General features: G+C 38.0%; 1 protein-coding gene across 1 annotated transcript in view; it reads left to right on the forward strand.

Moving 5' to 3' along the window:
* EPRS1 (glutamyl-prolyl-tRNA synthetase 1) overlaps positions 1-14,903 on the forward strand; it is a 67,578-nt gene that overhangs the window by 31,185 nt on the left and 21,490 nt on the right. The window contains exons 16-19 of the mRNA XM_060091426.1: positions 300-412; positions 4,038-4,155; positions 7,154-7,513; positions 14,537-14,770. Of these exons, the coding sequence (XP_059947409.1) occupies positions 300-412; positions 4,038-4,155; positions 7,154-7,513; positions 14,537-14,770 (825 nt within the window). The remainder of the gene's footprint in view (positions 1-299; positions 413-4,037; positions 4,156-7,153; positions 7,514-14,536; positions 14,771-14,903) is intronic.

Consider the following 14,903-nt stretch of genomic DNA (forward strand, 5'->3'; position numbering starts at 1 on the left):
TGTGCTTCTTGTATTGTACTTCATATTTATAGTGGGAAATTTCTTTAGATCTGCAGGGACACCAATCAAGTTAGTTAAAAGGTTCATGAAGCCCATCAGTATATAAATGTTAACTTTTAGAAATATAATAAATAATTGTTAGTTATTTTAATATTTCACTGTTTTACTGCATGTGCTTAAGTAGTAAAGTTTGTAATATATCCTATTGCAGCTACTGGAAAAGCTGCTTGCATTTTAGGGTGGTTTTTAGTGCTCTGATGTTCAAGAAAGTGTATTTTGGTCTTATACCATCTTTACAGCATGAAGAATTAATGCTGGGGGATCCCTGCCTTAAGGATTTGAAAAAAGGAGACATTATACAACTCCAGAGAAGAGGCTTCTTCATATGTGATCAACCTTATGAACCCATTAGGTAAATCAGTGTAACTGAACATTTAAATGAAAATGCTTAAAATTCTTATAGTGAATAATATTTTAAAGATTGAATTTCCACTAAAATACTGTACTTGACAATTCTCTGTTTGGTTTCATTTGTTCTTCTGTATTTACCATTTCAGACATCATTGTAACAAATTTTAACTTTGAAATAGCATAATATTAACAAATTTTATTTCTAGAACTAAACCATTCATCTTCACATGGTCCAAGTAAAAAAAAATTTCAGTGTTATCTTTGGATAAACATTATAACTATTACCTTTTCTCTTTTTTCTAAATTTATTTTTTATTGAAGTATAGTTGATTTACAGTGTTGTATTAATTACTGCTGTACAGCAGAGTGACTCAGTTGCACATATATATATATACATTTCATATTCTTTCCCATTATGGTTTATCACAGGCAGCTTTTCTTTATAGTGTACTTTAATTAGATATATTGTAGAATACAAATAGTACAGCAGGTACAGTTAGAGGATTATAACAAATGTTTGTGTTTTTTTTAAACCATGAAGTAATAGAATTACTAGGAGAACTTTCAGTCTCTGAATTTTTGTTCACGTTTCTTTTTTTTGTCTTTGCTGTTTTTTATTACATCTCTTTAACTTTGTGATCACGCCTCACTCCTGAGCTCCAGACTTGTGAATCTAATTAATGCCTTTTAGACATCTCTGAATAGATAACTTTCAAGTACCTCAAACTTCAAAATTCAAGATCCTAGTTACCATCTCTCCTCAGTTCTTCTCCTTCATCCACCATTCTAATCAGTAAACCTTGTTGTTTGTACTGCTTGCCTGGTTCACCTCTGTGCATCTACTGCTCTGCCTTTGTTTCAGGCCCTTGGCATTTCTTCCTTGATTGCCAAAACAGTTTCTAAAGTAGTCTCTTCCTTCCAGTTTTGCACTTTTCTGATCCACTTTTCATATGGCCCCCAGTCTAAAAATTTCAGAGTAACAATTTTATCACATTATATCCCCCCCCCCCCCCCCGCTTAATAATTCTTGTTAGCTTCAGAGGAAAATCTAAACTTGTTAGTTTGGCATGCAAGAGTTTCCATGGAATGGCCTCTCGACCCACCTGAGCCAACTGTGTTGTAGTTGGCCTCTTCCTCATCCCTTCTGGTCAAGATACTGCACTGCTCAGGGCTTTCCAAAGTCATCAGCTGCCTTTGAACTTCTTGCTTTTTCCTGGAATGGCCATGCTTCTTTTTCTTCATCTGGGTAACCTTTCAAACGTTACTTCTTCCAGAGCTTTCTTGTATTCCTCTAATCTGGATAGGCACCCAACCTATGTGTCCCCATTGCAGCGAGCACTTTCCTCTTTAGAATATTTATCACATGCTGTTGTATCTATCTTTCTGTCTATCTATCTGTCTTGTTTCCACCACTGGAAATTCACTAAGGGCAGATAGTTTTTTCATGTTCATCTTAGTATCACGTTGTCGTTAGTCAAATAAGACCATGTGTGTAAACAGCATGCACAGTGCCCAGTACTTATTAAGCCCTTGTTACGTATTTAATGATGGTGGTGGTGGTGGTGGGAGTGATGGTACCAACTAGAGTCATGCCCAGAAGAGAGTAGGCTCTCAGTTTATTGTGAAAGGTCGTTGAACTTTTCGACAAATGGTACTGTATCAGCAACCACATGCAAGAGTGAACGAACCCCTACCTCATACTATGTATAAAAATTAACTCAAATATGGATCAAAGACCTGAATGTAAGAGCTAAACTATAAAACTCTTAAAGGAAAACATAAGTTTAAGTCTTTGTAATCTTAGCAGTGCTTTCTTAAATATAACACCTAAAGCATAAGCAACCAAAGAAAATATACATAAATTGGACTATATCAAAAATTTTTGTGCTTCAGTGGACACCGTCAGGAAAGTGAAGACAGTCCACAGAATGAGAGAAAAATATTTGCACATGTATCTGATAAAGGACTTGTATGCAGAATAAATAAAGAATCCTTGGGCTTCCCTGGTGGCGCAGTGGTTGAGAGTCCGCCTGCCAAGACAGGGAACACGGGTTCGTGCCCCGGTCCGGGAGGATCCCACATGCCGCGGAGCGGCTGGGCCCGTGAGCCATGGCCGCTGGGCCTGCGCGTCCGGAGCCTGTGCTCCGCGGCGGGAGGGGCCGCAGCGGTGAGAGGCCCGCGTAACGCCAAAAAAAAAAAAAAAAAGAATCCTTACAACTTGATAATAAAAAGACAGTTAAAAACGGACAAAGAGATTCTCCAAAGCAGATATACAAGTGGTCAATAAGCACATGAGTAGATGCTCAATATTATTAGTTATTAGGAAAATGCAAATCAAGACCACAGTGAGATATCATTCCATATCCCCTTGGATGGCTATAATCAAGAAGGCAGGCAGTAACAAGTGTTGAGGATGTGGAGAAATTGGAACCCTCATACATGGCTAATAGGATTGTAAAATGATGTAGTTACTTTGCAAAACAATGTGGCAGTTCCTCAAAAAGTTAAATATAGTATTATCATTTGACCTAGCATTTCCACTTTTATGTATATACCCAAGAAAAGTAATAACATATGTTCACACAAAAATTTGTACATGAATGCTCATAGCAGCATCATTTGTAATAGACAAAAGGTACAAACAACCCAAATGTCCAACAGCTGATGAATGGATAAACAAAATGTGGTGTATCCATCCATACAAGGGAATATTGTTCAGCCATAAAAAAAAGGGAAGGGCTGATTCATGCTATAACATGCATGAACCTTGTAAACATTATGCTAAGTGAAGTAAGCTAGTCACAACAGACCACGTATTGTATGATTTCATTTATATGAAATGTCCAGAATAGACAAATTCATACAAACAAAAATTAGTGGTTGCTAGGGACCAGAGGCATGGGAGACTGGCAAGTGATAGATAAAGGGTCCAAAGATTCTTTTTAGGGTGCTGATAATGTTTTAAAATTAGATAGTGGTGATGGTTGCACAATTTTATGTAACCAGGGAATAGTGTACTTTCAAAGGGTGGATTTTTTGGTATGTGAGTTATATTTCAATAAGGCCATATTCAGAAATACTGAAGAGATGCATAGGATTCTATTGTTACTAAATTCTCTCACTTATTTTTACTCTGTGGCCTCTGCCACAAAATGCAAAAAAATATTTTGCTTATGAGTAGTCTCAAGGGCAGTGGATTTTGCTAATGACTGTACCCTTTAGAATTGAGAAATTCTTACAAAGTAAATGTTTTACAGAAATTCTTCTGCTCATAAGCAGATTAGGTGTGGTATGTAGATGCATTTCTTTTAAGTCAAGAGTGAGACCGTGAACATCCACTGATGCCATTTCTGGTGGCCAGAGTAGATGTAACTTTGTCCTGGACTTAGCATTTTCATATCCATGAAAGTTCATAAATTGAAAGTTTATGGTTAGCACTGTCAATTTTTATATATTGTTTTTAAACTACTCCGAAGAGACTCTGATTTGAATAAGAGAATGGACTATTTACTTATACCTTGAAAAGTATTAACAGTGCCATTGAATTAACCTAGGAATTCAATTTTAATTGCTGTTCAGATAATTTTGTTCAAACAAACTTCTTTGTCCCTTCATTTTCTTTTTAGTCCATATAGTTGCATAGAAGCTCCATGCATTCTGATATACATTCCTGATGGACATACGAAGGAAATGCCAACATCTGGGTCAAAGGAAAAGACCAAAGTAGAAACAACAAAGAATGAGGTAAATAATTTACTTTGATGGATATGTCTCTAATCAGTGATCTTTCTGTCCTAGGGTTTAGAATCTGTTTGTTTACAAAGATTGTCTTCCTTACTGTTGAGATCGAAGAAGACAATAACCCTAACTTCTGCGATTTGTGTTGTTCTTCTTTCTTGTAAGATTTTAAAATACCCTGCAAAACAAGATTTCTAAAAGTTAGTTTTTTTTATGTGAAAGAGTAAGAAAGACTAGATTAAAAGAATCTTTTAGAAAAGCCTTTTTAAAATTCTAATAGAGCTGTAGTAGATCCTTGCCCAAGAAAATAGTCATTATGACAGTGTTAGGACAGTGACCTGGTTTTCTGGCTCCCTGTCTGCACTTTATCAAACTCCAGTGCATCTTGGAGAAGAGCTCCCAACAGTCATTGAGGGTTAGAAAAGAGAAAAAGGGTAAATAAGAAACTTTGCCTCTTTCTGGTTTTTTTTCATCTTAGGGGTAATGCTTAATCTCTGTCTTTAAGAATGAGTTAGGAATCTTCCTGGCAGTCCAGGTCTGGCGGACACTCCAGATAGAGACACAGCTTCTGTCCTCATTTTACAGGATGTGGATTTGAGAGGCCGTGACATGTCTAGAGAATTAGGGGTTTTATTGTGCAGGCCAGAGGTCCTCAAACTTCCTCATTTCATAGCATGCTTAGTTTCCCAGTAATTTTTTTCATGACACCTCTAGGCTGAATGAAATTCCTAACTGTTCTCTTTATTAAGTAGTTTAAGTTCAAGCAACTAGATAAATATTTATATCCCAGTAACTTAGTAGCCATTTGAAAAAAATAATATACATAAATTGAAGGAAAAGAAACTTAAATTTCATTTATAAAAGATTTTGTTCTGGGCCTCCCTGGTGGCGCAGTGGTTGAGAGTCCGCCTGCCGATGCAGGGGACACGGGTTCGTGCCCCAATCCCGGAGGATCCCACATGCCGCGGAGCGGCTGGGCCCGCGAGCCATGGCCGCGGAGCCTGTGTGTCCGGAGCCTGTGCTCCGCAACGGGAGAGGCCACAGCAGTGAGAGGCCCGCGTACAGCAAAAAAAAAAAAAAAAAAAGATTTTGTTCTTAGGGCTTCCCTGGTGGCACAGTGGTTGAGAGTCCGCCTGCCGATGCAGGGGACACGGGTTCGTGCCCCGGTCTGGGAGGATCCCGTGTGCCACGGAGCGGCTGGGCCCGTGAGCCATGGCCGCTGAGCCTGCGCTCCGCACGGGAGAGAGGCCACAACAGTGAGAGGCCCGCGTACGGCAACAAAGAGTAGCCGCCGCTCACTGCAACTAGAGAAAGCCCGTGCACAGTAACAAAGACCCAACACAGCCAAAAATAAATAAGTTAATTAATTAAAAAAAATTAAAGTCTGATCCAGGGAGTACCCTGCTTCAACATTCTTTTTTTTTTTTTTTGAGCAGAAGAGGATATATAATATCTTTGAAACTTCTTCATCCGTGCTTACACCTTCATTAGATGGTTTAATGTTATGGAAAACAATTGTTTTTTAAGTACCACCTGCCCTAAAGGAATGCACTTATACAGACTTTCTCATTCTTCTGTAAGGTTGTCATGTATTTCTAAAGCTTTCTCTTTAATTGTGAGTAAGCTTTTTCCTTTATGCCTTTTGACATAAAATATTAACACACTGGGAGAAATCACATACAAGGTGATGTGATTTTTCAGCATTATATTGATATTGTTCCCCTGTTTACCAACCATGAATGAGTCAGTTCATCTTAACAAAAATAAGTGTATCAGAACAGACTGTATATAGTTTGATACAATGGCTTCCTTTATTGTAGTCTTCCCTTATTATATAATATTATGCACTTATATATGCATATTAATGTTTATGATTATACAAATATATACCTCACCAAAAAAACCCACTATACATTATGAGTTATTTAAGGAATTTTGGGGGACTAATATTTTAGTGCATGTGGTTTTTGACTTACATGGTGATTTTAGAACCTAATCTCCATGTAAAATGCAACTTTGATACAGCTTGAGGTGCCTCTTAGCTATCCAGGTAAAGATGTCTGGAAGACCATTCAGAATACTGGGTCTGGTATCAGGACAGAGTTCTGGAGTAGAGACAAACATTCTAGAGTTTAATACATATGGCTCAATGAATATGTATGAGATTATTCTGAAAACTTAAGTAGAAGACTATTAAAGAAAAGTCACAGGGAAGGTATGGTGTAGCAGGGTTTTAAAGTTGGAAGCGTTTCAGTAGGAGGAAAACATTCTAAGCGAAAGAAGAGCATGACATTGAGAATAAATATAGTGTAGTTATTCACTATCCAGAAATCAGTTTAGGGAACATATCTCTGGATTTGTTGCACATGCTTATATACAACCATATGCCTATAAATATATAATTTTACACAAATGGAATTGTTTCACAGCATTACTATAAAATTGTTTCACGGAGCTCTTGCCTTGTCAACAATCTAGATATATCTCATCTTTTAAAAAATTAGTAATAATACCTAACTTATTGACATTTACTTTTTCTCAGCCTTTGTAACTAAGAGCTTTACATAGATTTATTACCTTTTATTTCCCATCAACCTGATGGGTTCAATACAATTATTATCCGTCTCTTATGGTTAAAAAGCAGAACTGGCTTAAGTAACTAATTCAAGGTTGCACAGCTAGTGTGTGGTAGAGCAGTGATTTGTTCTCAGATCTGGTGGGTGTGTCATAATTTCTTTAAATAGTCCTCTAATGATAATGATTTAGGTGCAGTTTTTTGCTGTAATAAAAATGCTCCAGTGAATATCTGTGTACCTCTACCTTTTACTTCTGTTATTTCTCATTAGGATAAATTTTTAGGAATGAGATTATTCATTTAAACTTTTTTAAGGAGTGAAATTTTAAAATTTTGTTTTTAACTTAAAACATTAGAAAACAGTTTGATATAATTTTGTGGAAAGATTTTTAACATGAATTAATTTTACTTTTGCTTTTCTGCCTCTAGGCAGCTACTCCTCTTAAGACAAGGTCAGCTCCTTCTTTGAATAATACTTGTGCTACGTCTGAGGATTCCTTGGTCCTTTACAACAGAGTGGCTGTTCAAGGGGATGTGGTTCGTGAATTAAAAGCCAAGAAAGCAGCAAAGGAAGATATAGATGCAGCTGTAAAACAGCTTTTGGCTTTGAAGGCTGAATATAAGGAGAAAACTGGCCAGGAATATACATTTGGAAATCCTTCTGCTGTGATAGTACAGAATGTTTCTTCTACATCATCATCAGATATTCTGGAAAATAAATCTCTGTATGATGAAGTTGCTGCACAAGGGGAGGTGGTTCGTAAACTGAAAGCTGAAAAAGCCCCTAAGGTCAGTATCCTGGAATGAGTTTAGATACATTGTAAGTAAGCTTATGAGGTCAAACGACCTAGGCTAGTCTCACCTTATGAGACATGTTGTGTATAGACTGTCCGATTGAGTATTTTGACGTAACAGTCAACATTTATTGATACGTGCTATCTGCCAAGCTCTGGAAATATTAGTGCGAGGCAGCTTACCATCTAGTGGGGGCGTGGGGCTGAGGAAGAGCCATGCACAGACTGTAATCCTGTGGGATATGTATAAATGGCTCTCAGAAGCATCTGTGTCTGTAAGTGGCAGGCAAGGGGGAACAGTTATAAAGGATATTTAAAGTAGTCCTGAAGTAGAAGAAGCCCTTTAAGGTGAATGACTTTCAGAGGAGGTACTCTTAAGTGTAGATCTGTGGTTCTCAAGCTTTATTGTGCATCAGAATTACCGGAGAGCTGGCTAAAACACAGGCTGCTGGGCCCTACCTCTTGAGTGTCTGCTTCAGTGAGTCCAGAGCTTGCAGAGAGTATGCATTTGTAAAGAGTTGCTCAGGCGGTGCTGATGCCGCTAGCCTGGGACTGGGTGTAGAAGATGCACCAGCAAAAGGTCAAGGGATATTCAGTGAATAATAAGTTGTCAAAAGGTTTCTGACCAGTGACTATTTCAGATTTTTCATAGGGGAGCCCTCAAGTGATACCACATTTTGACTGAAGTATAAATTCCATTCTCGTTTTAACGATATCTTTAGGCAAAACATTTAGCCAAATGGGTGGTAGCACTGAGTGTGGAACAGGATTGCTTGTTCTAAATAAGAGGCAAAAGGAATGGCATCTGGGATAGAGAAGAAGCAAGTTTAATAATCAAGACATGTAGTTCTACTCAAATAGTGGCATAGTTCTAAAACATGATCAAACTAGTAGTGCTATAACTGGATAAGCTACCAAAAACTGTAGAATCTGGGCTGTGGCATGAACACAGAGAGGTGTGATGAACCCCTGGGCTTGACTTACGTGATTGGAGGGGATCTGTTCTAAAATGTTCCCGGGGATCTGTCATCTGGTCAACATCCTGGGCTTTGGTTGGAGAATGATTAAGTCACTTGAGGTTGTACATTCCTCACCTCATTAACAAGTTTTTCTGCATCTGACCCTGTCCCCTGAAGATACTTTCATTCGTGGACATTTGACCTCTGCTGAGCAGAGCAGACACTTCGGGGAGATCTTGGGTTTTGCTCCAGAAGTTATTATTTTTCTGTCTCTTCATTGTGAAGTGTGAGAAATCTTTTCTCCTTTCTCTTTAACGAGCCTGTTGAAGTCCTGCATAGCTGTGATGCTCTAAAACAGCTTTGCTTCAAGGAATAAAGGCTGGTAGGTGTATGGGTTGGGCATATAAACCCTGGATCCTTCCTGTCCTGCGGTGAGGTTAGGAGCATTTTGTACTCTCTGTATATGTCATACACTAACTGTGGAACCTTTTCTAGATGTAATTTGAGGGGAAGGGCTTTGCTCTTTAAATTCCTTCATTCTGAATAGAGCATGTGGTATTCTGTGCTGATTCTTGGTCAGCTACTTACGTGTGGGGTAGTAACAACGGCAACCATTATACTCAGAGCAACAGCCAACTCTTATTTCCCATCCTGCTGGGTTAATGGATTACATCCATAAAATAGCACTGTTGAAGTTATGAAAATCAGCCTGTGGGTAAAAAACTCTAAATTTCTTTGGAAATTGGGCAGGTACTTTCACTAGGTGCTTTTTGATAATGATAAATGTGATACTGAAATGAATCTGACTTCAGTGTAGTTTAACCTACATTTATTGAAAGCCTACAATGTACCATATCTGTGTTTCAAAATATTACTTATATATATTTTTTTTCTCTAAATGCTAACAGTAGTAAATTGCTCTTTTTTCCTAGAGAACCAACACAGTTACTATGTAGACTATATCTGTCACTGTTCACTATACATTACTATTTTTGCATTTAATCCTCACAACACCACATACACTAATATTCAAATAATACTCCTTTTTTTATTTGTTGGTTTTAGTAGCCACTGAGAAACTACTTTCTGAAGTGAATATGAATGTAAAAGTAACTTCCTGAAGTTTGCAAAGCGTGGATTCCAATTTTGACTCATTCCCAAGTTATTTCCAGTTAGAGACGTTCTAAGCACCAGAGAGTCATGGTTTTACTAGTTTGTTATTATTTATTAAGCAAGTCTGTGCTTCTTTTAACATTAATAATTTGTCAAAGCCGCTTTATCATTCCATTTCCTACGTCGTGTTACTACCACTAAAGTAAGGAAAGTGGTCGGCTGAGGTTTTATAGTTACAGGTTTCAACGAGACTTTTCTTCCTCTATTCGTTCCCCCCCACCCCCTTTTCTTTTTCAGGATCAGATCGGTGATTCCGTGTACGAACTTTTAAGCATGAAGGCAGAATATAGGCATAATGTGGGCAAAGAATAAAAGCCTTCACGTTCACCCTCAGTGCCCCTTCAAGGCCACCTTCTGCTCCCCTTTCCTTTTCCTCCTGCCCAGTAGATTGTTGCTTTAAAATGGTGGATCAAGCAGTGTGAGGTGGATATCCAAGAAAACACCAAATATTTAATAACTCTTACTGCTGAGTTACTTTATAGTTAAGGCCACTTTTCACATTTTAAGTATTAACTTTGAAAGTTTTAAAGTTACAGTTCCAAAAAATAAAGTTTTGATTTTGAACAGATTCCTCTGATTTGAAATTTGAGTGAAGTGTTTTGAACATGAATTTATAGAATTTCTTGAAATGGGAGTCAGAAAATGGTAAATCAACGGTTTTATGGAATACTGTGACACTTCAGACTCCAGGACAGGACTTGGCAAACTGTGGCCTGCACCTGTGTTCTGTAAGTGAAATGTTACTGGAACACAACCACACTTACTAGTTTACATATTGTCCATGGCCGTTTTAGCGCTGTAATTCCAGAGCTGAGTAGTTGCAACAGACTTGCAAAGCCTAATATATTTACTGTCTGGCCCAGGCCCTTTATTATTGAAAAGTCTTTCCCTTAGAGGAAAGGCTTTTCAGAACCTTTATAGTTAAAGATTTTAAAAATTGAAGTAATGAATGGAGCAAAATCAGATGATCACTATGTTGAATCAAAATAATAATCCACAATTGTTTCGTCTTGTCAAACCTCGTCTATGTCGAGGGGGTGCTGGTCACTTTTTACTTCTGCGCTGGCAGCATTTTAATTCACAGCACCTTGCATTTCATGCCCCCAGTAATTCATCTTAAATGTTTTGCCAACCTTTGCTCTTTTGTATTTTTCACCAATGTTTTTGGTTTTAAAACCCAAATCACAGTTTATCAAGAAAGGAAACACATTGTTATATCCCTTTGTCCATTAAACGGGCTGTTCTAGAAAACCACTACTCCTCACACCCACCCCAAATAGCCTTAAGAATTCTCAGGCCAAAAAATAAATGTCGTAGGCGGAGAAAATGAGAAGAAACAAACCCGTCTTTCTCTTGATGGTTTTGAGCTTCTTGTTTGGAATTTGTGTTAGTGGGTTTCTGCTGTATTTGTATGTGGTACTTAATGCAAACTTACTTTTGCTCTAAGCAAGTATAAGTCCAACCATCTTGTGAAACAAGACATTTCACAAGACTTACTTCAGCTGAAGGATCTTCTAGGAAAATCAGGAGTTTGTATTGATTTATTTGTGTCAGAAAAGTAACAGATACATTGTGATGTAGGTAAGTGAACCAGGTGAGAAATGGCAAAACAGGTGTTCTAATCCAGGTTGACTGAGGAGTCTGGGCCCTTTACTGTGCTATATTGGTTTCTGGGATTCAGGTTCAGTAAACGGGCTGTTTCTTATGGGCGTAAGCTAAACATAGATTTCTAATCCATTGATTTAGAGAAAAAATGCCTTTCTTTGAAAACCTTCAAACTTTAAGTTTGCTAAATCTCCAAGCAGACTTTTTTTTTTTTTTTTTTTGCTGTACATGGGCCTCTCACTGTTGTGGCCTCCCCCGTTGCGGAGCACAGGCTCCGGACGCGCAGGCTCAGCGGCCATGGCTCATGGGCCCAGCCGCTCCGTGGCATGTGGGATCTTCCCAGACTGGGGCACGAACCCGTGTCCCCTGCATCGGCAGGTGGACTCTCAACCACTGCGCCACCAGGGAAGCCCCCAAGCAGACTTCTAAATATGATACAAGCTTCGCACTCCCCCTCCCGCAGTTGAAAGACTCCCTCTTCTGATTACCATTCACCACCAACCCCCGCCCCCGACCCCCCAGCGAAGTGAGAATCTTTGCTCTCGGGAGTCGTCATTAATGTGTGGAGGTGTAATTCCCTCAGCTGTGTTAGTGAGGAGCAAAGGTGGGTGACTGTGAATAGAGTTGGAAAAAAATACAGTTTGAAAAAAGTATTTTTTAAGGCTTTTTTCACTTATCGTTGAGGTGCTGAGGCCATTTTGAAAGGTTCTGTTCTTACTATTTTGAATTGGTTAAGTTCTAGGTTTTTCTTTTTATTAAAGTTGCCTCCTTTCCCCATGGGGAAATGTTTCCATCTAGTGGCTGCTGCAAAAACAGTTTGTGTACTTTTCATGCATTCCAACAAGGTGTGTTCTCGTCCATTTTCTACATTTTCAGTCATGTTTCAAATCATTCTTTCAACGTCATTTTTACTTCCTCAAATTCCCATCTTAAACCTTTACTGAAGTCTTTTTGTAGGCTGTTGCCATTCTCATTCATCCGCATCAACAATTATTTATTGAAAACTTTTTTCTTGTCTGTGTTGGCACGTTAGGTAAGTTTAAAACGGTCTTTGTCCATTAAAGACTTAAGATTTATTAACAAGTGCTTTTTAACATTCTGCTGTTGTGTAATCTTGTACTGCTGAGTAGTACTATCCAATTTCTCTTTGTAAATGTCTTTTATTCCAGAAAACTAGAATATTAAAAGAAATTATTTTTTTCTCATTCTATGAGACGTATTCAAGTAAGAATCAAAAACCTCTTTTGAAAAAGCAGTGTTCATGGCATGTTAGTTAGGATTAAAATGAACGTTGAAATTTAGATCATTGTCTCATACCTTCTGTAATGCAATGCATACTATTGTGTTCAAGATGAAAGACTCTAGAATAAACAGTAGATTAAAATTCTCACTCTACCACTTACTGTATAACTTTGGGTAAGGTACTTAATCTTTCTAAGCTTTTCTTCTTTCTTCTATAAAATGGATAAGGGTTGTTTTGAGAATTAAATAAGATGGTCCATGTAAAGCACTTAGCATAGTATCTGGCACAGAGTAAATAGGCCATGAAATGATAGTAATTATATTTTATATTGATAATTCTATGGTTGAGAGTCCGCCTGCCGATGCAGGGGACACAAGTTTGTGCCCCAGTCCGGGAAGATCCCACATGCCACGGAGCGGTGGGCCTGTGAGCCACGGCCGCTGAGCCTGCACGTCCGGAGCCTGTGCTCCGCAACGGGAGAGGCCACAGCAGTGAGAGGCCCGTGTACCGCAAAAAAAAAAAAAAAAAAAAAAAAAGACTGCATAGCAAGTAATATGATTTCACTGTTTCGAAAAATAACCTGAATAATTTAGTTAACTAATAATAATTTAGTTGGAGAGGATATAGACATATATAATTTTACTCCACTTTTAAAATATTTCATTCAGTAATGAAGTGGTTTATCCATATTAATTTTCTCCTTTATAATATTTCAAATTGTAATCTGGCCACACAAGGGTTTTTCCTTTGTGAAATGTGTGCCATCTGACTTCAAACTCTAGTCAATACCTGCTTATAGTATAAAAAGGAACTTCTTTCAAATAGGCATCTTTTTGTAGAAATGGTTACAGGAAAGTCCCTTAACTATTTTATGCCATTTTCTTTCTTTTAGCTGATGGAAGTTTCTTGATTCTTATGTGTCTGATTAACTATGTTCTTTTTCTTAGGATTTTGTTGTGGAAACATTCAGTTCTAAAGATAGAATATAAACAAGAGACAGGTCAGGAGTACAAATCAGACAACCTACTCATTTCTCTTTGCAATTTCTCCCCTTACCTTTAATTCCTCTGTGATGCCTAGTGTGGCAGACTGTAACAGGCAGCAAAGCTGTATCATAAAGTATGAGACAAGGAAATGTCAGTTGCTATTTTGTACATGCAAATTCTTTGAAGGTATACCGGTTCTTCCTGTGTTCCTTTGACCCCCATTTTAGTATTCTTTCTGCTTGTGTTGGGTTCCTCTTAGCTATTTGGAGCGCTGTTAGAACATAGCCATAAAACTTGGATAAGGTAATTGGGAGGCACTTTTTCTCTGTTTTGATTGATGCCTTGACTTTCCAGTGGTATAGTATATAGTGAAGTTTGTGGTTAGATGGTATCACCATTCAGGTAGGGTGTCCAGTGTGGACCCTTTGCCTGTCCTCTGCTGAAGTCACAAGCGTCTCAGTTGGGCTGAGTATTTCATTCTTTTTCATCATAATTCTGTTGAAGTATCAGAGGCTGATATATATAGGTGAATGTCTAATTAAAACCTCAACATACCTTCTCATTTCACTATAAATTTTTAAGAGTGATGTAGCTCTTCTTTAGTTGAGTCCATACTATGGGTTTTTTTCCAGTGCTGTATTTAGTGTCTGTTTAATAGACTGAAGAAAATAAGGATTCATACAGGCAAATTCTGATTTTGTAAATTCTGGCTCCACTGTTTACAGTCCCAGGGCTTGGAAACTGACAGTTTGCTGGGATGTTCTATAATTTATCTGTTTACATATGTAAAGTGTAAAGACACAGTATTATATGTGTATGTGTGCATTTATGTTTACTTTTATGATTTGTATGTTTATAATATTTATATTTTGAACTTTAGCTTTCATCTGCTATCTTAGGCTGATGATTTAGCTCCTTTGTGCTTGGGTTTCTCCATGATGATTATTTACAGGGATATTTTGGTGGTACTTAATGATTTTTAATAATCATTTAAATTTTCAGAAATTTCAGAAAGCGTTAAATACTTACCTTTTTTTTCTCTTTTATCTCAGGCTAAAGTCAATGAAGCTGTAGAGTGCTTACTGTCCCTGAAAGCTCAGTATAAAGAAAAAACTGGGAAGGAGTACATTTCTGGTCAGCCCCCATCATCACAAAGTTCACATTCAAGTCCATCCAGAAGCTCTGAGCCTCGTGGTCCAGAAACACCAGAAGCCAAATCACTTTTTGACAAAGTAGCTACTCAAGGAGAAGTAGTTCGAAAACTTAAAGCTGAAAAAGCTCCTAAGGTTAGTGTGGTATTATGTTTGTGTGTTTTTGTTTCTTACACTACAGGCCGTTTTCTTTGCCTGGAACCCTTTGTGTCCCGTCAGATCTGGCTAACTTCTACTCATGATGTCGGTTCTCAGCTCTTTCATCTTG

This window comes from Mesoplodon densirostris, chromosome 2 (assembly GCF_025265405.1).
Source record: "Mesoplodon densirostris isolate mMesDen1 chromosome 2, mMesDen1 primary haplotype, whole genome shotgun sequence".
Lineage (NCBI taxonomy): Eukaryota > Metazoa > Chordata > Mammalia > Artiodactyla > Ziphiidae > Mesoplodon > Mesoplodon densirostris.